Source organism: Doryrhamphus excisus, chromosome 18 (assembly GCF_030265055.1).
Source record: "Doryrhamphus excisus isolate RoL2022-K1 chromosome 18, RoL_Dexc_1.0, whole genome shotgun sequence".
Taxonomy (NCBI): Eukaryota; Metazoa; Chordata; class Actinopteri; order Syngnathiformes; family Syngnathidae; genus Doryrhamphus; species Doryrhamphus excisus.
The window spans coordinates 8,835,366-8,858,224 of NC_080483.1; the positions used below are offsets into that span (position 1 = coordinate 8,835,366).

The 22,859-nt window shown below is 40.1% G+C and overlaps 1 protein-coding gene across 2 annotated transcripts in view; it reads left to right on the forward strand.

Moving 5' to 3' along the window:
- Window positions 1-22,859, forward strand: part of syn2b (synapsin IIb) — a 60,546-nt gene that overhangs the window by 12,151 nt on the left and 25,536 nt on the right. For both annotated transcript variants that reach the window (XM_058055548.1, XM_058055549.1), the window contains exons 2-5: window positions 17,170-17,227; window positions 18,287-18,378; window positions 20,457-20,613; window positions 22,770-22,859. In XM_058055548.1, coding sequence (XP_057911531.1) covers window positions 17,170-17,227; window positions 18,287-18,378; window positions 20,457-20,613; window positions 22,770-22,859 — 397 coding nt within the window. The remainder of the gene's footprint in view (window positions 1-17,169; window positions 17,228-18,286; window positions 18,379-20,456; window positions 20,614-22,769) is intronic.

The following is a 22,859-nucleotide window of genomic DNA, read 5'->3' on the forward strand; positions in this document are numbered from 1 at the left end:
ACAAGCCAGCATTATATCCCAATATTTCGATTGTCATGACTCACTGCAGTCAAATCACACAAATGTAATTCCACTTTGTCATAAGTCTAGATGAGCCTTGGAAGCCCAGAAAACAGTGGACTTGAGTTCGTTCTTATTTTATAGTTTGGTGTGTCATGTTCCCTTACTGTACCCAAAATGAACCAAACCACGACCTTAAAAAACGATTAAGGCCTACCCAGACCCAGAGTGCACAGCTAATTGCACGGCTTTCATGATGTATGTTTTCTTGTCAACTTATTTATTCTGCACAGGGCTGCCACTTGCTCCCCATAGGCCCGGGCCATTAGTGAACACGGATATTGTGGCAGCGGTTAAGTCAATACTTAGTGACTAATCACCATCAAGGAAGGCTTGGTTCTGGAGGCCCATTAGTTGTCTAATTTTTACCTTTTAGCTCATTAGCATATGACAGAAAGCTTCCCTTTTCACATTTGCATGACTCAATTACCACATAATTGTCCATAATTGCTAAATCCGAAATGTGCTTTTTTTTGTTTTTGTTAATATTCACATTATTCACACATCTCGCCTCAGTTATGGCTCCGATACCGTCTCTGTCGTTAATACCAGCCCGGCTTTTACTGTCAGTATAAAAGGGATTGTTAACTAACATTGCATTAAATTTACTCCTGCATATCACAAGCGCGCCGGTCACAAGTGCTGCACTTATAATCATTGCAAAAAGTGTTTATCTTCCCAATGAGTGGGGCATTAGGGCAGCAGACATGTTAGATATTGCAGTTTTTTAATCTAATATGTGAACGGTCTGACCTTTTCAGCATAAAATTGAATATTGGATGAACAATCCTCTTCATTTCTCCTCTACGTCGGAGAAACAGCATTCAGAGATGGATTTGTTTGCTGCAGAAACGCGTAGGCTTTTTGTATATTAAAGACAATGGCAGCTGTTTTTTTTCACACATCTGTTCATCAACGCAAGACAAAGTAAAAGGATAATGGTTATTCAGGTATCTACAGGCTGTATATTGCTGTAAAGGAGGGGTAAATCAACAGAGTGACCTTTTCTTCCATCTCCTCGCCCTTAAAGGCATGTAGGGAAAGGGCTGTGATGTAGAGAAAGCAAAAAAAACAAAAAAAAAAAACGCTTCGTGTGACAATACAAAGAGAAAGAGAAGTGTGACGTTTGGGTTTCTGTGCGACGCTCTGCAGATAAACCAGTTGCCATGTGTGAGGCATACAGATACCGAAAAAGACTGTAAAGCACACCAATCAGTATTACAACTGCTGGTGTTGCTATGGCAACAAGTCGTTCTTTTCACTAAACTTGAAAACATAGCCGCAGACAGGTTCTTACTCTAATTTGTTTTAGGAATCAATATTACGATTTTTTTTGGCTTTTTTTACACTACCTGCACAGTTGAGAAATTGCTCAAATTTACCCTTAACAAGTTTCTACAGTAAGTAGAGCTTGAAAACACAATTGGGAATGTTTTTCCAGATTGAGGGAGGGTATCGACTGTCTGGAACTGATGTCCACGTCATACCCTCCGTGACTTTTTGTGTGATAGTTGGTTTGTTTCTTAGTTGATATGGTTTCTGGTTTTGATGTCTATATTTTGTTACACTTCCTGTTTTGTCCCTCCTTGTTTTCCGCAGCCTTTAGCTTCCTTATTACACGCACCTAGTGCTAATTTGTGTTTCTTGTATTTAGTTCAGCTGGTAGGAGCTAACTGTGTTGGAGCATTCCAAATGTCCCGTGCTTTCTGTGTCTGTTTTTGGAATATATTCCTTTTTGCTTTTGAGTTAAAATAAAATACTTTTTCCTGCACTAGTTTCCCGTGTCAGCATCCCGCTACACCGGTTTGTGACAGTCAATTTTTGTAAACTTGCTTTGCCACCCCTTCCCAAGGCCCAGCCTATCCCAGCTGTCTTTGGGTGAGAGGCGGGGTACACCCCGGACTGGTCGCCAGCCAATCACAGGGCACATATAGACAAACAACCATTCACACTCACATTCATACCTATGGACAATTTGGAGTCGGCAATTAACCTAGCATGTTTTTGGAATGTGGGAGGAAACCGGAGTACCCGGAGAATACCCACGCATGCACGGGGAGAACATGCAAACTCCACAAACTCCCACCGAGGGAGGGATTGAACCCTGGTCTCCTAGCTGTGAGGTCTGCGCGCTAACCACTCGATTGCCGTGCAGCCCCACATAGTAAGATCAGCCCTCAAATGTTTCCGGCTCCAAACAATATCCGTTTGCATCGTTTTATATAACCCTACTTTTCAGGGAACCTCACCTCATTCAAATGCTACTTATTTGTGTTGTAAGCATATGCGATAACACAGTACAGTATTTACAAAAAATACTACTCTTTTTGTAGTTCAGAATGGGTCCATTCACTATCATTGAAATAAACCTGAATTGATGAAATCCTACATGGATCCTTAATGATCAAAGTTGGCTTTCACTGCTACCCTCTTCATTCAGTCATGATCCACAACATTTATTTGATTTCAACACATTTATTAGCAAAGTAACACATACTCTTAGCAGTACTGTTGGCCGGGTTGGAAAGAGAAGAATTTTCTCCTCATTTGAGATTATAATGCCAGGAGCTAATCTCCATGACAACCGAGTACTCAAGCCAATGCTTGAACAATAGTTGGCAAATATTTACTCTATTTTTTCCTTTCTTTTGGGAGCCGCCAGCCTGAAGTTACTTCTTTGGCTGTATTAGAACATTTAAAGCACCAAACCTTCTTAGCTCTCGTCTAGCCTTCCAGAGGTCCATTGATGGGTAGGCACCATGCATTGAAATTTGCATAATAACAAACTCTATATTATGCAAATGAAATCCATGCAGTGCAACAGGCCATGCTCAGGAATCCTCCAAAAGTCAGACTTCATGTGGTAGTTTCTATTTCCCGTACACTTGCATTTTAATATGATATTACTGTTGAGGCGGCCATACTGAATATATTAAATATGTTGTATTAAAACGTCTTAACTAAGAGCCAAACCAGTAGATATTCTTTTGTCCTGGTGGCTATGGAGACTCTCTAATTAGACTGCATTTCAGAGGGCAGGGCTAAAATATGTGCTGCATTGCCACAGCTGGTTATTAGCACTACGTCCACGTCTGGGTCGAAATTACCCAGTGGAGAGTGCACTATAACTTGTTATATTATCCCCCTACCTTCCCTCACATTCTGCTAATTTAATGTCCACATTGTAAACCCATAATGTTATTTCCCTTGCTGCATTAAGTCCAGGTAATTTCATCTGCTCTCCAGTAGTGCAGTGCAAGTAATGTTCACAGAGACAACACAATGTGCATAATCTGTTGAATTTAAAAGCAGCCGATCCCGATCACATTGATTAACTGTTGACTTTTCAATGTATTTACTGGCTTCCACCCTGTGCGGTTTCCATGTTCTCCCCATGCATGCGTGGGTTTTTTTCCGGGTACTCCGGTTTCCTCCCACATTCCAAAAACATGCTAGGTTAATTGGCGACTCCGAATTGTCCAAAGGTATGAATGTGAGTGTGAATGGTTGTTTGTCTATATGTGCATTGTGATTGGCTGATCAATCCATGTCAATTGCAGATGTAAAATAATGTACAGATTTAAGCCCCATGTCCGGTTTAGGCCCCGCCCATCCCAATTACGGATACGGATCATTTAGATGAGTGAACAGATACAGATAGTGGTGTCCTCTCTCATCCCTATTTAATCCTTTTAGAATACAACTTTGTATTTTTTTACTTAGTATTTGTACAATTACAGCTGATTTTTCAATTTCTACTGTTGTTTTATTTGAACTTTCTACCTGCAAATTCTCTTCTTGTAATTATGACTTCTCTGAATATTTTGACCTTATTCCCATGATATTATAACTTTTTCTATAACCTTATTTTCCAAAAATGATGACTTTGTTGTTTGTGTCTAATATCACACATGTAAAGAAAAGAATGCATTTTTTTTTTAACATTTTAACTTTGTGCTACTGAAATGATTTTATTTTTCTATAGTTGGCTTCGTCCATTTTTTGTTTTGTTGTTAATGGGGACCTATTATGCTCATTACACAACACTCCTATAGTGTTCTTAATTGTCATAAAAATGTAAAAATATCATCATGCATGCATCATGTGTTGTATGACGTACAAAGTGTATTTTTCCATTATTCCAGATTATACAACCACAACTGTAGTGTTCCAGTGTGCAATTTTAATGGTCTGGCTTATGATTATTGTCATTGTCCAAGATCTCGGAAAAATAATTTTTGAGATGCCTCCCTAATTTTCTCCCAGTATTGTTGACTCTCATAATGCACTTGCTTAATCACATCTAGGTCTGTTGCCCGAGGTCCTCCTAAATCAATTCTGTGGTTCTGGCTTTGATCTGAGGCATAAATGAGATGCAATCTAAGTGAGGTCTTCCATGCAACCTTCTGTCCTTGATGCTGCGACATTAGCAAAGGTACGCTGATAGGGTTGGCGTCAGCTGTGAATAGGATTCAAAGATCAAGAAAACAGAAAATGAGGTGACAAGAGAAGTCAGATGGGAGAACTTTGATGATGTGCAGAGAAGTCGTTGGAGAAAAAGAACATTGAGATGCACGCTGCACACAACAACATCTTCAAATCTTTCTTTTCTAGCCACCATCAGAACAAAAACAGCCTCTTTAAAAGGGTCTGTCAAATTTGCTTTTTCAGTATAGCTAACCAGACGCTCTCATAGATCAGGAAAATTAGATCAGAAAGCCAATCTGAGCTACTCACTACTGACTATTAGCGTATCTACTCTCCGGGGTCTTGGTTTACAACACACTGGTATTACATTGCAGCATTTTAATTGTTTTTCCTCTGCATTTTTACAGCAATAATAAACGAGGAACAATCCAATTTTTTACATGGTTATATTTTCATGCTGTTTAGGCCAGCAAGGCCTTCACTGCTGGCCTAAACAATGACCTACATTTACAATAGAAATTGTAATATTTGTTCCAGGATATTGTGTTGGAAGTTATTCCCAAAAGTGCGTCACTCGGCTACACTGCTTTCAATACTGTATGTGCATTTTTCAGTTTGGTGTTGCCATGTATAATCTTCCTGGGGCCTTCAGAATCAGGAGTGCTGGCTCATGTCAAACACTATTAACACTGGAGCTGTGTCTTGAACTTGAACACATCATTGCACAAACAGCGCTGCGCTGAATTGATTCTGTTCTGACACTGTTCATCATTGTGTTTGCATTATTTGACCAAATAAGTGAGGTTATATGTATATTCTATGTATAAGTTACCATGACGACTGTTGGCTTCTTCTTTCTCTTTGGGCTTTTCCCTTCAGGGGTCGCCACTACAAATCAATCGCAATCGTCTTCTGCATCTGTCTCTCTCACACCAACTACCCTCATGTCCTCCTTCACTACATCCATAAACCTCCTCTTTGGTCTTCCTCTACTTCCTCCTACCTGGCAACATCCTTCTTCCAATATATTCACTATCTCTCCTCTGGACATGTCCCAACCATCTCAGTGTGGCCTATCTGACTTTATCTCCAAGGACTTTAACATGTAATGTCCCTCTGATATACTCCCTCCTGATCCTATCCATCCTGGTCACTCCCAATGAGACCCTCAGAATCCTCATCTCTGCTACCTCCAGTTCCTGTCTTTTCCTCAGTGGTACTGTCTCTAGACCAAACAACATGGCTTGTCTCACCACAAGGGATGACTGTTGGTTTAATTAATCTTAAACATGCACATAATCACAGTAAACACAACACAATCCAAATCCCACACTGCATTCTGTAATGGTATTCATCCCCAATTCTGTAATGGCAAGTGTTGTTGTGGTGCATTTTTGCATTGTATAGTTGGTTTGTATAATTGTTGACGTGATAGTTTTGGGAATAAGAGGTGGATCGGGTCCCCACTGAAGGCCCGGCTCCATCACAGCTACCTTCACCTCACTGGCAAATGGACCACCTTGCCCACACTAACTGCAACTGGCTGATATAAGTCACATTTATTGCCGTTGTCTTCTTTGTGTCAATACCGCAGTGATTCAAATGGCGCAGGCGTGCAGCTCATTCATAATGACGCTTATCAATATAAAGCCAGTGTAAATTGCACACTGGCCAGACACAAATAAGCTCACTTAGGATGATAAACGGCCATCACGTTGCTCTTAACTCAGCTTGGCATCACACAGGATGCTAACATTGTGATTGCACTTGCACATCTAATATTAACCCCCCTGTATAAGAAATATTGCTCAGATATTCTTTGCTTGTTCTTTTGTTGTCCCGCTGCCTTTTTTTTCACCGTTTTTCAATTTGACATCCGTTGTCTGACGCACTCTTATTCATGCTGCAGGCCACATAAATCACGGCTTAAGTAATTGAAGCAGGACTCTGATAGCTGTCATTGCAGCACAACAATTTCCATGAATCATTTCCATTGCACTAAAGAGATGAAGGCATTTTTAACCCTTGATGCTAATTGGGAGTGCTACTTTATGTTTCCATGCAGCTGTACCATGCTAGCGTAGGTGGCTTCGCACGCTGCCCCCCCCCCCCCCCTCTATCTACTTTTCACACGTGTTTGCATTTCATCCACCTCGAGGGGAGGGGAGATCACGTGACATCGGTAAGCACTTTCACTAAAATAAATACGGCACTTTATTGCTGTGTGCGTTTGCTTGTGTTTATGCCTTGAATGTGCACTGCCTGCAAGTCGTGACCAGAAAATCTCCCTCCTGAGCGTCTCCCAAACACCCACGTTGATCGTTTACAGCTTGCTGAGGAGCTGCAGTTTGCACAGTGTACATGCATTTATATCCAACTTTTTAATTGCACTCTTTAAATGTATCTATTTATATAAGTAGTGTTTATCACTGGACTCCAATTTATTTGGGATGGTCCGAATAGAATCAACTTTTCTGGATAGAAAGACATGCTGAAGGAGAGACGGAATGTTGAGGGCAGGATATGGGAAGGATAAAAGGGGAGGCATGGCTACAGAGAATGGTTTGCGCTGACAAGTAAGTGCGAAAGAGCTATGACACGTGTCTGCATGGTGTGACGTAGCGGCATGGCACATGACCGCCTCGGGGATGCTGCACTCAGCCATAGAATGGCACACACACAATAACATAGGGGTGATATACAGTGAAGAAATAACTGAAGTGTTAGAAAGAGTTGGATAAATTCCTTAACTTTAATATAGCAGAAGAATATAATTGAGTATGCTTTATTACACTAGCAGAGGTTTTGCTTAAGCCACAGTATACATAATGTATATTTCAGTCCAGTATAGCTCAGTTTGAAAGCGAACTTCCTGATGCAAAGAATTCTATGTTCAAAGCATTCAATGCTGTTTTCTACCAAGTTGTTGACTTTAGAACTGTCCCCATAGAAAACATTAATAATACATTTTATTTGTATAGCGCTTTTCAAAATACTCAAAGACACTTTACAGAAAAATTGAGTTGAATAAAAACAAGTAAACAGAGTAAAAGATGCGTTAAAATACAACATTCATTGTAATAATGTTATGTTATAATGTTATGTTAATAATAATGCAAATAGAATTAATCTAAATCATTCAAACCATCATAAACCTTTTATTCCTTGAATTTTACAGGAATTTTTTATATAAAAATAATTTAACCAACATTTTTGGATTTTTTTGGTCCAAAAACAGGCCTTTTTTCCAAAAAAAAAAAGGACATCTCATTCACCTTCAGTCAATTACGGTAAAATGTACAGCATACACGTACCACTGTTGATTAACCCCAGAATTTAATGCTTCTTCATGCTTCACTGATAATGTTTTCTCATTTCTCACTATGTTCAGTAGTCCTTGGATGCACCATACTTTTTTGGCTATGCATGCACTGGCTTCAACAGCCAATCTGGCCTCAAATCATTCATTAGTGGTGAGTGCCTATACATTTTAGACATAGCATATGTTTAAGTTTAAAACCTGCATTGTGTTGCAAGTAAACAAAGAAGACGATGAAGAAGAAGGGGTGGGTTCTGCAGCTGAGTGTAATGTAATAACTACATCTGTCACTTTTATTGAAAATGTTGATCGGAAATTAGAAAACATCAAGCTAGGATAGGGGGTGGAGCGAGCAGTGTGTCAAAAATAGTTATTTTTAGCGTCAGTTACTCACAAACAATGAAAATCTGGGATCTACTGTAGTCAGCCTTACTTTTGACTAATTACAGATATTGTAATACAAATGTATACACGACATGTACAGTATATTGTACATGAGTATCACTCGTCACATTTATATTTAGCCATGCAGACATGCCCATGACTTTTGAAACACTTTCCACATTTCAGAAACAGAACAGTAAAATATGGTGGTGGTAGTGTGATGGTCTTGGTCTGTTTTGCTGATTCACGACCTGGAATACTTGCTGCCATAAATGGAACCATGAATTCTGCTGTCTACCAAAAAATCCTGAAGGAGAATGTTCAGACATCTTTTTGTGACTTCAAGCTGAAACCAACTTGGGTTCAAAATCAGGACAATGATCTAAAACACACCAACAGGTCCACGTCTGAATGGCTGAAGAGTGTCTTCATCATTCTTGACCCGCATGTTCTGTGTTAGAAATCAGACGGACCTTCATAGACATCCTCTTTAAGGTTAACAACACACAATACGAGTTCATTGGGCAACATTTTGATATCAATAGAAGACAAAAACACGTGTCCCTCACTGTTAGCATCTCTTCTTCCCTTCTCTTCTCATCTTCCACTCGCACTCTCTGTTGGACATTTTGGGAGTTAGTCATGGGAGGTAGAGTCATCTGTTCAGCTAATTAGCAACTCGGAGAACAAGCTATAAAAGTGTCACAGTGATATGTGATGGCTACTCTGTTTGCTGTTTGTTTGTTTTAAAAATAATCATTTCTACCAGCGAATAAATCAATTTGTTTATATTAATCTTAATAATAAACATAAAGACCCCATTCCCTTATGTTTTTAGGAAGGTATATTTTCATTCCAAATTACTCCAAATATTCTGCAAAAGTAAGCCAATCCTGGAAGAGTCAGTCCTAGACGGATTTCTAAAGCAATTATGGTGATTTTGTCTTTTTGACGGGATTATCTCACCATCATGGATTGGATGTAATATCTGTAATCCATCACTCCATCACATTCTGTTTTAGAACATACAGGACGGTTAGCTTTGCTACTCTTGTAAATTGCGTTCGGGAATCAGTCACAGCATGAGCTCAGCTGGGTTGATAGCAAAACTGTGAAAACTGTGAAGTTTCACAGTTTTCACAGTTGCCATATCCAATGTATTTACAGTATGTATAGTATTTGTATACAGTATGTTTGAAAAAACATTATGACTGAAGCCACGACGGGACTGGATTGTCATCTATAGATAGAACCTCGCTACTTTCACACAAGCGACTACCATCACTGGCTTGTCCACAGCTGTTCATTATGCTGAGCTGGCATCCTGTCCTGCTGTATGATATATTAATCCTGCAACTGCTACTTTTCCAGATTGCTCCATTTTCTGCCAGAAAGAACACAAATAATAACAGAAGTCGCATCTATGCTGCTGAAAACAAGAACATACTGAACCTCACCGTGTCACTCGGAGGTCATGCTCACTCCTTGCCACTTGTTGGCACAATCCACCGTTATTTAAAATGTCTACCCTGCTCACATGTTCAATTAAAGTACTCCCTCCAGAGACAGATTATAGACGTAATGGCTTAGTGTGCTACTACTGTGCTCATCAGCTATCCTCATGTGTTAGCTAATTGGAGCTATGCACAGTCTGGGATTTTGTTGTAAGATGTAGCTTGCTGAAATGCTTTAAAGCGTCCCTCTGTAACATACCATACACCCCCCACTATGTCGTCTTTCACCAGCTGGCTGCACTTACCTAATATTGCTTTCACTAGAGTGCTGTGCCAACTGTTGGTGCAGCACTTTTTGTGTCCTTGTCTATGTCCTCTGGTCTTTACACCTTTTCATATAAAAGCACATTTTAACGCCGCACTACAAACCCTGTCAGGACAATTGCATGTGGGTGATGATGGATGATGGATGATGGATGTAACAGTGAATGTACGATGCAGTGCAATAGAGGATGTGATGATGGTTTTGTAAACAATCATGGTGGTAGCCTGCTAACCAGAATGCACTCAGAGAAATGGGACTGTGATGTAAGTCACGTTTTAGTGTAAGTCGGAACTAATACCTCAGTTACTCACACTGTACACAACACATGAATGACATATGAAATACATAAATGAAAATACTCAATACAAGAATTAAATGAAACAAAAACTTTTACGTTTTTAAGCGTCACAAAGAGGTGATGATGCAACTCCACAATAGACGAGAGCATGTTTGCTGCAGTTTTAAGTTGAAAAAACAGCCACAAGATAATAAATATTAATTTAAAAATGGCTGGAATTGAATAAGTAATGATGATGGTCGCAACAGTGGAGCTGTTAAAGCCTAAAGAACGCCTCAATGCAACTTCCTTGGTGATGGCTTTCCTTTTCTTTGGTGCACTGCTGCTTGTGAGACACAATGAAGCATGAAAAGTTAATTGATATGTGATTTTATTCTTCGTAAGTGTGGCTTACAGGCACAGACTCTATGCATCCGCCCCACATGTGGCACATACTGCATTATTGTGCTGCGTCTGCGCTTGAACTAGTTTGTATTTCCTTTGATTTGTGCTTCCTGCCCAAACGGTCTATTTTCTTCCACCTCAGGGCATGCCCACTCCACTGTGATTGGTCAAGTTCTTCCTAGCTATGAACCATATAAGGAAGTCCACCCCTCTGTGACATCACAAAGGAGCAGTTTTACCACGCCTTTTGAAACCGAGCATTTTGAGTCATTCCCAACTTCTTTCAGGGCTCACTTCCAAATGCGCAAACCTCATTATCTGAAACTTTAGTTTGGTTTAAAGGATAATACAACATTCTAACTACAGTTATAGCTCAGAAAAGTGGAAAAGTTCCCCTTTAAATAATCGTTTTTCCATGCAGGCTGCATGGTGACCCGAGAAGACCCGAGTTCAATTCCACCCTTGGCCATCTCCGTGTGGAGTTTGCATGTTCTCCCCGTGCATGCGTGGGTTTTCTACGGGTACTCCGGTTTCCTCCCACATTCCAAAAACATGCTAGGTTAATTGGTTAATTAATCTTTATCTCTTCATTTTCTACCGCTTTTCCTCACAAGGTCGCGGGAAGTGCTGGAGCCTATCCCAACTGTCTTTGGGAGAGAGGCGGGGTACGCCCTGGACTGGTCGCCAGCCAATCACAGTGGTTAATGGTTGGTTAATAATGGTTAATTGGTGACTCCAAATTGTCCATAGATATGAATGTGAGTGTGAATGGTTGTTTGTCTATATGTGCCCTGTGATTGGCTGGCGACCAGTCCAGGGTGTACCCCGCCTGTCACCCAAAGTCAGCTGGGATAGGCATCCCCCGTGACCCTCATGAGGAAAATGGATGGATGGTTTTTCTATGCCACTTATCCTCACCAGGGTCGGGGGTATGCTGGAGCCTATTCCAGCTGTCTTTGAGGAAATGGCTACTAATCCTTGTGTATTGACTGAGTGCTATTCTAGTTTTCTATGTTAGTGTAGTCTCATTTTGACTGCTTAATGGACAAGGTAAAATGCAGGAAGCAATCTTTATAATGCAATATTTTACTTGACATCTCATATGGATTGGATTCAGTGAGACTGTTAGCAAGAAATGTTCATGCGCTAACCTTAGAATCACCTTGCTGAAAGATGAATCATTGCACTCTTACTGCAATGATGAAACAGAACAAATCCCGCGCTGAGAGACTGAGCTTTCGGCCACTCATGAGTTGTGCCTCTCATTTCCAGTGTGACAAATGGTCCAGCCAGGATATTGGTGGTAGAAATGTAATAATCCTTGAAAAGCCTGAACTGTCTCCCAGGATTGTTTTGCACGACATGAATCTCCAAAGACTAGAAATTCAGACTCAAGAACACAGGCTGGAAAACATACAGGAGATTGGCCATTTTGTTTTCAATCGTCCCTTTTACGAATAATTTTGTGTCTCACAAAACTCTACTTGTCTTAGAGGAAATTTGTACAATTGCTACCAAATTTGAGCCACATGTACTAAACTTGGGCTACACGGCAGACGAGTGGTTAGTGCGCAGACCTCACAGCTAGGAGACCAGGGTTCAATTCCACCCTTGGCCATCTCTGTGTGGAGTTTGCATGTTCTCCCCGTGCATGCGTGGGTTTTCTCCGGGTACTCCGGTTTTCCTCCCACATTCCAAAAACATGCTAGGTTAATTGGCGACTCCAAATGTCCATAGGTATGAATGTGAGTGTGAATGGTTGTTTGTCTATATGTGCCCTGTGATTGGCTGGCGACCAGTCCAGGGTGTACCCCGCCTCTCGCCCGAAGACCACTGGGATAGGCTCCAGCACCCCCACAACCCTCGTGAGGAAAAGCGGTAGAAAATGAATGAATGAATGTACTAAACTTAATGAATGGAGAAGTCTAAAATGCAAAATACTCAAGTCCTTTTGCATTAATCCATTCCTTCAAGGCGGATTCAATTATTAATGATTTCAAATTTTGACAGGCTAGGAAAGGCCTCTGACCTTTACCAAGCTTTTGAGTTTCATCAATGTGTGTGTGGGGGAGGGGGACGGCTCAGATCATACCTCATGAAAACTGCCAATTGTTGCCTACATATCAAGCCTGAAGAAAATATATTACAGACATCTACAATGATTAGGCCATCAAATCCCCATATTTCATATGCGTTTCAGCAAGCACGTTTTAATTTGTCTCGCTCTCATCTCAGCAAATTATGAGAAGAGTATGCAAGAGAAGGCACAAGGTAGCGGATGTGGGCGGAAAACAGAATAAGATAAAGGAGAGATTGGAAAAATGTAACAATGAAAACTAAGCTGTCAAGTGACAGGGACAAGATGAACAAATTAGTCAGTTGACTAAACATATTTTTTTGAGTTACGGACTTAAAAACTTGTCCCTATTAAAACAATTATTCAGTAAGTATTACTTAAAATAAGCTTTTAGTGAAGAGTAAAAGCTAATTTGTGCAATGCAATATTGTTTGTTGGTTCAACGCAATTTCAAATTAAGTTGTCATAACTAAGAAAGACTAATGGAAACTGTTGCGTTACGTTTATTTTTTGATTGTACCTATGGACAATTTGGAGTCGCCAATTAACCTAGCATGTTTTTGGAATGTGGGAAAACATGGGGGAGAAGATGCAAACTCCACACAGAAATGTCCAAGGCATTCCTTTCCTAATTGCTCTCCTCAGAAGCACACACACACACAATTCAGTAGCTCTCATTTATCTGCAAGAGAATACCCTCAAGACAGTGGGTAGCTTCAAGATGTTCCCTAAGCAAGCTTTTATTTCTTCACTGAAGCTAAATCTACCATCAGTGGGGGCACAGGAGGGCATTGCCTGTCCTGTCTGCCATCATTTATCACCATAATGTTATAATACCGCATAGACAAGCTCACAATCATATCTTTTGTCAATCAGTAGAGGACATTTCTGATATATTTCTGTTATGCAATTACAGCAATGGCTCATCAAAAAGAACAACTGTCATCCTCCCACGTTGCAAAATATCAACACGACCGCTTTACATGCTTTAGTCGTGACACATCCATGCACGAGAGAGATGCCGTCTTTTGGAATACTTGCTTTCCTGCAGGTAGTGCCAAAAATATACCTGGAGGTGTTGCGAGCCACTCCACGCTGCCGCTGAATTATTCAAGCGACATCCTCACCCCAGGGAGGCTGGCGAGAGCCAATACTACTGATTTGAGGCTTGATATGCCAAGTGTGTTCAGCCTGGTGCAGGCAATCAGAACCCTGGGTCTTTGGGACGATGTTTCAACACTTGTCAAGGCAATCAAGAGGTGACCCTGGGAAGTTGCTGTGGGGCAATACAGTAGATCCCTGCCCTTATATCACCGCAAATGGTGAGACTGCATAGGTTTCTTTCTCGCATAGGTTCATACACTCAAAAAATAAACGTTTAGCCTCAACAAAAAAAATCAATGCAACAGTTTCCATTAGTCTTTCTTAGTTATGACAACTTAATTTGAAATTGTGTTGAACCAACAAACAATATTGCATTGCACAAATTAGCTTTTCCTCTTCACTCAAAGCTTATTTTAAGTAATACTTACTGAATAATTGTTTTCATAGGGACAAGTTTTTAAGTTCGTGACTCAAAAAAATATGTTAAGTCAACTGACTTAATCATTTTATTCAAAGTAGTTGAATTTGTTGTCTACTTAATTATAATAACAATGCACACAGCTTTTTAAGTAGCAGTAACTATATTAATATATATATATGTGTGTGTGTGTATTTTATTAAGTCATGGCAACTTGAATTTTGTTTTAAGCTTACCAACAATAAAATTTGAGTGTATATGACATGCTAAATTAAGTTAATGTAATAGCCAACATTATTATTTGAACATAACTTAATAAATAAAGTTAGCAACTTAGAAAGTTTATCTAAATCAATTAATTAAATTTTTTACATTGCATTTATGTATTAAATCAAGTGGTGTCAGATACTCTGAATTACTTTTTAGAGTGTAAATTTGTTTTGTTTTTTTAGCTAGCTAGTGGGTTATTATGTGATTCAAATATACACAAAACCACAATTGGACTCAAATAGTGTATAAACAACACAATAAGGCACGCCCCATATGGTACGCTAACCCGTGGATGCACGCAAAATTGTAGCGCTAGATTTTTTTACATTCCACTATACTTGTTTTAAATGACCACAAGCGAATCATCCTCACGATATTAAAACCTATTATGTTTTACAGACTATCCTGAGTTTTTTTCTGAATGTTCTGACCTCCTGTTTCCATGGCAGTGTTGTATTGAGCAGAATAATACACGATGTACGAGTGGATGGAGCTCAGCGTCCCGTATCGATGTCAGGTTTGCCTTCATTAGACAGCAAACTCCTTGACAATGAAAAATCAGTGCTTCTACTGGTTGAACCCAAGTACTGCATACATTTTGCTTCAAATCACAACTGACAATTAATTCCACACAATCAGTTATAATGACCGTCCGCCCCTAACCCAATGACATATTTGAAAAGTTTCTTTATCCTTTATTGATTTGTCTCGTTTAAACCCCCCTCCTTGTTTCCCCGGATGGCTGTCTCAGACTCTTGGACTCCAGCGATCAATAATGAAAGTGGGGGTTGAATCCAATGATCCGGAAAATGAAGTAGACAGAGCTTACCCATAGAATTAAGCCGAGCACTGAAGCAAGCACATCCCTATATGATGAAGTTACTGTACTGTATATATTCTGCAGCTCCTCGCTAAGGTGCTGTGATAATGACTAAAGGTGTCAAATGACATATATTCATAATCAGATTTTATTTTTTTGTATGGTACATTCGTTCCCACGTTGAACACATTGAGGAAGTTACAGTGTACTTCTTCCCAATATCACACCCTGGACTGGTCGTCAGCCAATCACAGGGCACATATAGACAAACAACCATTCACACTCACATTCATACCTATGGACAATTTGGAGTCGCCAATTAACCTAGCATGTTTTTGAAATGAGGTGGCCAAGGGTGGAATTGAACCCTGGTCTCCTAGCTGTGAGGTCTGCACGCTAACCACTCGACCGCCGTGCAGCCCAATTTTAGTACTCGCCCAAAGACAGCTGGGATAGGCTCCAGCACCCCCGCGACCTTGTGAGGAAAAGCGGTAGAAAATGAAGAGATAAAGATTAATTAACCAATTAAACTAGCATGTTTTTGGAATGTGGGAGGAAACCGGAGTACCTGGAGAAAACCCACTCCACACAGAGCCCGAGTGGACCACTTGACCACCATGCGGCCACCCAATATCACATAAATTAAAAATAAAAGCCCACCTTTTCTGAGGGTTACCTAGCAAATGGTGAAAAATGGTATAGGTACTCAGCACTGATGAACAATAATGTAAGATTCCTGTAAGATTGATGAATGAGTCAACCCGGTAGTCAAGCTAGTGCTTGATAGTGCTTCTGTAATTAAAATTTTGCTTCTCTTTTTGTAGAAAAACTATATATTTTTGCCCAAAAAATCAGCAAATTTGCAAGGTCATAAATGCTAAATAGCGAATGTGCATAGATCCACTGTACAAAAACAAACAACCAAGTATAGAGCCCTGTGGGACACAACGTACAATTCTATCAATAACAAACATGTGGACACCTTTTTGGAATTCCATGTGTCACGTGTGTTTATTGATGTCTTATAAGTCATAACAAGACATAAACCCTCCTCCAATGGCGTCTGTGTGACAGATGTCATCACCCTAATGAAGCAAACTCACAAGGCAGATGCCTCCAGGCAAGATCCTATGCGGTTATATTGAAGGCATTATAAATACATTTTAATGAGCAGTCATGATTGCACATTCATTTGATTTCTTCCATTTTTTTATCTGGCAAGGCTGCATGCTTAGCCTCAAGTAAGCGATATTTATAACATGCAAGAAAAGACTTTTGCATCGTAATGAGGCCACTCCACTGCATCAGGTGCAAGAATAAACACCAACATGGAGAAGTAGGAGTGTGGGGATGGGGGGGGGGACCTCCCAACCAACTAGTTCTGGGCTCATGGTTGCTTTTTTTAGCCTCGCCGTGTTGGCTCCTGATGCCTTTAATGAAAGCCATCTGCGATCCATTTAGAGCAATGTGTAGAATAAAACATCCCGAGCAGTAGCAACATCATCCAGCATCTTCATCCTTGCTTGGCATCGACCTGCCAGCGTATTCACTTGTAATCTGTTTGTACATCCATCTTCAACCAAGCGGCTGCCAAAGATGCAGGAAATGCGCTTGGAATGGCGCCGTTAGTGAGCACATTCATCATTCAGACCGCATCATGACATTTCATATGTGACGTTTGCCCATCAAATGTACTGTATAAAGAGGAAGGGGTTCAATTTTGTTCTCTTGCTCATTTCACTGGGAGCGTGACATCCACTAGAGAGCAGTGTTGACAACTTTCTGGGTATATTAATCCTAATAAATGTCTCTTTTTTTCCTCTTTCAGGGCCAAAGTATTTCGGGGAAAGAAGGTTTTCGGGGAGTATGACGTCAAAGTGGAGCAGGTATTGCATTGGTTTCATAATAATAATTTATTTTATTTTTTAAAATGTAAGCATCAACACTTTCCAGGACATTTTGTATTTGTTTTTTTTTCCTTTACAATAAAAAAAATATCCAAATAATTACACAAAGTTCCATATTTCACATTATAGAAGTAGCCCACAGTCTGTATTTTGTCTACTCCATTGTTTTTCTTTTTTATATAATTCATATGAGGCTGCACGGTAGACGAGTGGTTAGTGCGCAGACCTCACAGCTAGGAGACCTGAGTTCAGTTCCATCGTCGGCCATCTCTGTGTGGAGTTTGTATGTTCTCCCTGTGCATGCGTGGGTTTTCTCCAGGGATTCCAAAAACATGCTAGGCTAATTCATTCATTTTCTACCGCTTTTTTCTCACGAGGGTCGCGGGTGTGCTGGAGCCTATCCCAGTTGTCTTTGGGCGAGAGGCGGGGTACACCCTGGACTGGTCGCCAGCCAATCACAGGCTAGGCTAATTGGCGACTCCAAATTGTCCATAGGTATGAATGTGAGTGTGAATGGTTGTTTGTCTATATGTGCCCTGTGATTGGCTGGTGACCAGTCCAGGGTGTACCCCTCCTCTTGCCCGAAGACAGCTGGGATAGACTCCAGCACCCCGCGTGACCCTTGTAAGGATAAGCGGTAGAAAATGAATGAATGAATGAATGTTGATTTGGGCTGCACGGTGGACGAGTGGTTAGCGCGCAGACCTCACAGCTAGGAGACCAGGGTTCAATTCCACCCTTGGCCATCTCTGTATGGAGTTTGCATGTTCTCCCCGTGCATGCGTGGGTTTTCTCCGGGTACTCTGGATTCCTCCCACATTCCAAAAACATGCTAGGTTAATTGGTGACTCCAAATTGTCCATAGGTATGAATGTGAGTGTGAATGGTTGTTTGTCTATATGTGCCCTGTGATTGGCTGACGACCAGTCCAGGATGTACCCCGCCTCTCGCCCAAAGTCGTGACAAAAAGCAGTTGAAAATGAATGAATTAATGAATGTTTGATCCCTTTGTGTTTTCTTTCTCCATTTTCCTGCCAGGCTGAATTCTCAGACATCAACCTCATTTCACATTCAAATGGAACTTGCAGCGTGGACATGCAGGTCATCAAGGGCGGGGCCAAAGCGGTCAGGTTAGTACTACACATGCAAAGCGATCCCATCAAATCACGACGACAAGAAGCATTTGTCTGAAGGAGGGGAGCCAAGCATTACCTCATTAAATTACAAATAGTATGTATGAAAGGAAATAATATGTGTTCAAATCCCACTGCACATCAGCACCGGTATGATAAGCAACATTACATTGGACTGTAATTATGTTTCATCACTGCTTGGTATGCGCATACATATGCAAACATTCAATAGGGAGAAGAGCTTGAAAGCAATCAGGGGAGGCTTTACTGGAAACAGATGATTATTTCCAGGCCTGCACATCAGTGCCAGTCAAATTGAATGATTCTCCTAACGGGTATGAGTCGATTTCTCACTAAAGATAACATCAGTGTAAAGGATGTATTGTTGGTATATTTTTGGATGAAGTGGTGGGTGTGTTTCTTAGGCGTGGTCACATGGTCACAGTAGAGTGGTTGTTGTTGATTGAGGTTGGCGAACATCCTGCACTGTTGTGTTGCGGCAAAAACAGCTCGTTGATAGGCACTTGGGACATTTTTAGAAGCAGATGATAGGAGATGGCACAAACACATCCACCGGTTTAGAGAATGCCAGCGGTTGTCCCGATCCCTAAACAGGAAGTTGATGTGTTTTTCCTGCGACTGTGTGCCACGGTGTATTGTATCTCATTCCCAAACTCCCAAACTAAACATGTTGAAATGGCAATAAACACAAGCGAAAGTTGTAGTTGGGATTAGCTTAGTTTAGCATGCTCGTGTGGTTGTGTGTGTGTTTTTTTTTTACAATGCCCAATGATGACATGCAGGTTTTGAGTGGGAAAAAAAATTAAAAGCATGTTTATTCTTGCACCCAGCTCGTCTTTCGGCCTTCAAAATAAGAGCGCTGTCTGCCCTTTGTCTAACTGTGTAGACAAAATAAGAGTGTCATAAAAAATATTTTACATATACAGTTGGAATTGCGGCTGCACTGGGGTCGAGTGGTTAGCGCAGACCTCACAGGGTTCAATTCCACACTCGGCCATCTCTGTGTGGAGTTTGCATGTTCTCCCCGTGCATGCGGGGTATACGACAGGTTATCTAGTTAGCTCATTAACATGCTATGCTAGCGGTGGTCTCTTATACACCTGCATAGCCTGCACACTGTGGTGTAAAGAAGAAAAAAAAGAATAATAAGAGTGTAAAGGTGACTTTAGGGGTGTTATGCCATGTCTACAGGGCTCTAATAACATTAAAAAGTCATAGACAATTTTTCTATGCTCCAACGCTAAAAATATTCAATTTATTAATATCAAATCCTACTTCTATGTGTGCTTCACCGACATTGTTGATTGTTGCTGTGCTGCTCCGCCAATACTGGAGAGGATTTTTTTTAATTAATCCAAATAAAACTATTACAACAAGAGTGCACCAGGAAATAAGGGCATAATACAGGAGTTTCCCAGCATAAAAGGCAGTGTGGATTTAACTTACATTTACACTTGTATGGCTATAAAACTTCAAATATAATTTCCCATGGGCACAGTTGCATTTAAATTGCAACAACTTGGAAGTCAACCAACATCCCAGAGCATATTGGGTTTATATTGTACACCACATTGCTTCTCTTGGATGTTTTTTTTTCACTGAAAAATGTGCTAATCTCCTTACCGCGTGGTTGCCAAAACCCATAACAACGAGTCAAAGCAAGTTAGGATGACCTTGAATGTGATTAAAATGTAGGTTGATCTTTCATTCTACTGAGTAATGAAGAGATTACTGTCCCATTAATTGCAGTGTGCTCGCTACTCCAGCTCTTCAGGTTCCTCGGATTGTCTGATTAGTATTCTCAGTGCACAATTTGCTGCTGCTTGTGCTGGTGGCCACATTGAGCAAGACTTCTCTTCTTAGGTGTTTTTTTTTTAGCCTCCCTGCATCTCTTCTTTTGTTTTTTTCTCACATTCCTTTTTCCCTATGGAGATGAATAGATAAACAGGAAGGTCTCCATCAGTCTGCCACTGAGCTTAACTGTCATTTTTACTATTTAATTCTGTACTTGGCTTTAATTTGTTCTTAAATATTCCAATGGCTTCATCCACCAGGTCCTTCAGGCCAGACTTTGTGTTGGTACGCCAACACGCCTTCAGCATGGCTCAGAACGAAGACTTTAGGAACTTAATCATCGGTCTGCAGTATGCCGGCATCCCCTCTGTCAACTCGCTGGACTCCATCTACAATCTCTGCGACAAACCTTGGGCTGTGAGTACAACAACAACTTTTTTTTTTGCTTTTTTGCAGAGTCAATTCAAGCATTGACCTCAAAACATGCAGTATGGCCGTCATAAATCAATTCACCCAACTTGTGTCGAAGGTTTCTATGATAATGGTTTTATTTCATTTGAACATGCATCAGATTACAATTGAATGCATCACATAATCAGTTCCCAGTTCCACATGTCCAAAAGGAGTAGGAAGAAGCAAAGCTTATTAAATCCTACCCCTCCATCTGGTACTTTTACAATCAGTAACTGTTACATTTGTTCACTTCCTGCTTTCCTAATATAGTTTAAGGTTTTTTTTTTTAATAATGTACCTCGTACTGAAGTTCAAGGTAATATGACCATCCAATGACATAATGGGTACCATAGTAAGTGTCAATATAGTGATATGTATAGCACATCATGACTGGTTCAAGACTCTTCATCCTTGTATTTAGCAAACATCAACTGCTTGTTGATTAGATTATGTTTTCCAATGACTTTGTCTTGAAGTAATGAACCTTTAATGGAGATCACTGTTTGTTGGCAACCACCAGAGGGCGCCATCACTTCAGGCCCAACTAACTTGCTGCCTAAACAGGCGGCGGCAGCGATTAATACAATATATATAACAGGTAGAGAAACTGAGTGATTTGACAACATTCAGGCAAATCTAGGATAGGCCCCACATTAAAGGAAAATTACATTAATACACATATCTGTCTTTTCTGTGCATTCTAAAGATATAAAAACAGCTAAAACTAGCCCGCTAATTAATGCATGTAATGGGACACACCTATTCCGCCTACAAAGCTGACTATTAAAACACCTCCAAAAAAGTTTTTTTTTGTTTTATGTACTTACTGTGACCATGTAGTAACAGGTACATCCATGATAACATGTAATACTTACAGTATTCAGCCATTGTTATTTAGTTATTACCGGAACTTCCTTCCTGGGTGCATTGATTTCTCAAACTCAAAACCAAAACACAGCAGCAGTTCCAATATGTAGCCTTACCTCTTGGTAGTGGCCTGAGGCATTGTGAGCAAGGCACTGATGCGCTGTGAGCGAGTTTGTAGTGATGCTAGCTGCGAACCGTCGAGTAGCTAGCCGGTGAGGTGCGGTGACGTGTAACTACAGCAGTGAAGTAGTTCTTCACCGTAACAATGTTAATAGTTGCTGTAACTTAGTTAATATACAGGTCACATTATGTAAAATGAGTGTTGTTTGCGTTTTTGGAGGGTTTTTACAGAAGGCCGTTTTGTGCATTCTTAGCTAATCTTTTTTACAGGTATTTTTACAACACAAGAGAAAAGAGAAAGACCAGCTATTTGTTGAAATTCAAGTGGTTCAAGTCTAATAAATAGCTTAAAATGGTATAAGAGGTTAAAAAAAAGGTAAGTTTACCCAAAACTGAAAAATAATGTGTTTCAGGGACCACAATATAGGTCAACAAGCTCTTCAGCACAAATGGAGGTTGATTAAGCCTTGGCAGTTGGTACCACTCCAGTTCTTCCAAGTTTTGGAGTACTACTAACTCGTCTGTCTGGATTAAAACCATGTTCGGAACACACTGTAGTACTATACCCTCGTGAACTTCAGTCGAACATCATTATACTGGAGAAAGTTTTTTTTTTGCTCCAAAAAACTGGAATTAATAAGCAAGACAGACCATCTTAACACTTGAAAATGTCATTTTTTAGAGAGAAATTGGACTGTTCTAAAACCGGTGCGTTCGTTTCTCACACTGTATACGGATATGTATTTTGTGGATGATGATTGTAGATGATTTTCCCCCCAAAAGTTTAGTTTTCCTTTAAACAAGTTTGTTGATGTGTAATTGTCAGGAAAATTGCTAACAACAAAAATGTACTATATTGAAAAATAAAGAATATATATTAAATAAAAAATATTCATTATAAATATATTATTATTAGTAGTAGTAGTAGCAGTATTTATAAAAATCTTTGATTTTTAATAATGTGGAATATACTGGAATATATGTATATGTAGTATATATATTATACACACACACATACACATACATTTAAAATGAAACCATTAAATCTTGAAAAATGTTAATTTTAATGGAAGTGTATGATAAATGCTAAATAAATAGTGTGTCTTTTGTGTTATTCTCCTTCTTATCTGCAGTTTTCCCAGTTGATCAACAATCAAAAGAGGCTGGGTGCTGACAAATTCCCTGTCATTGATCAGACATTCTACCCCAACTACAAGGACATG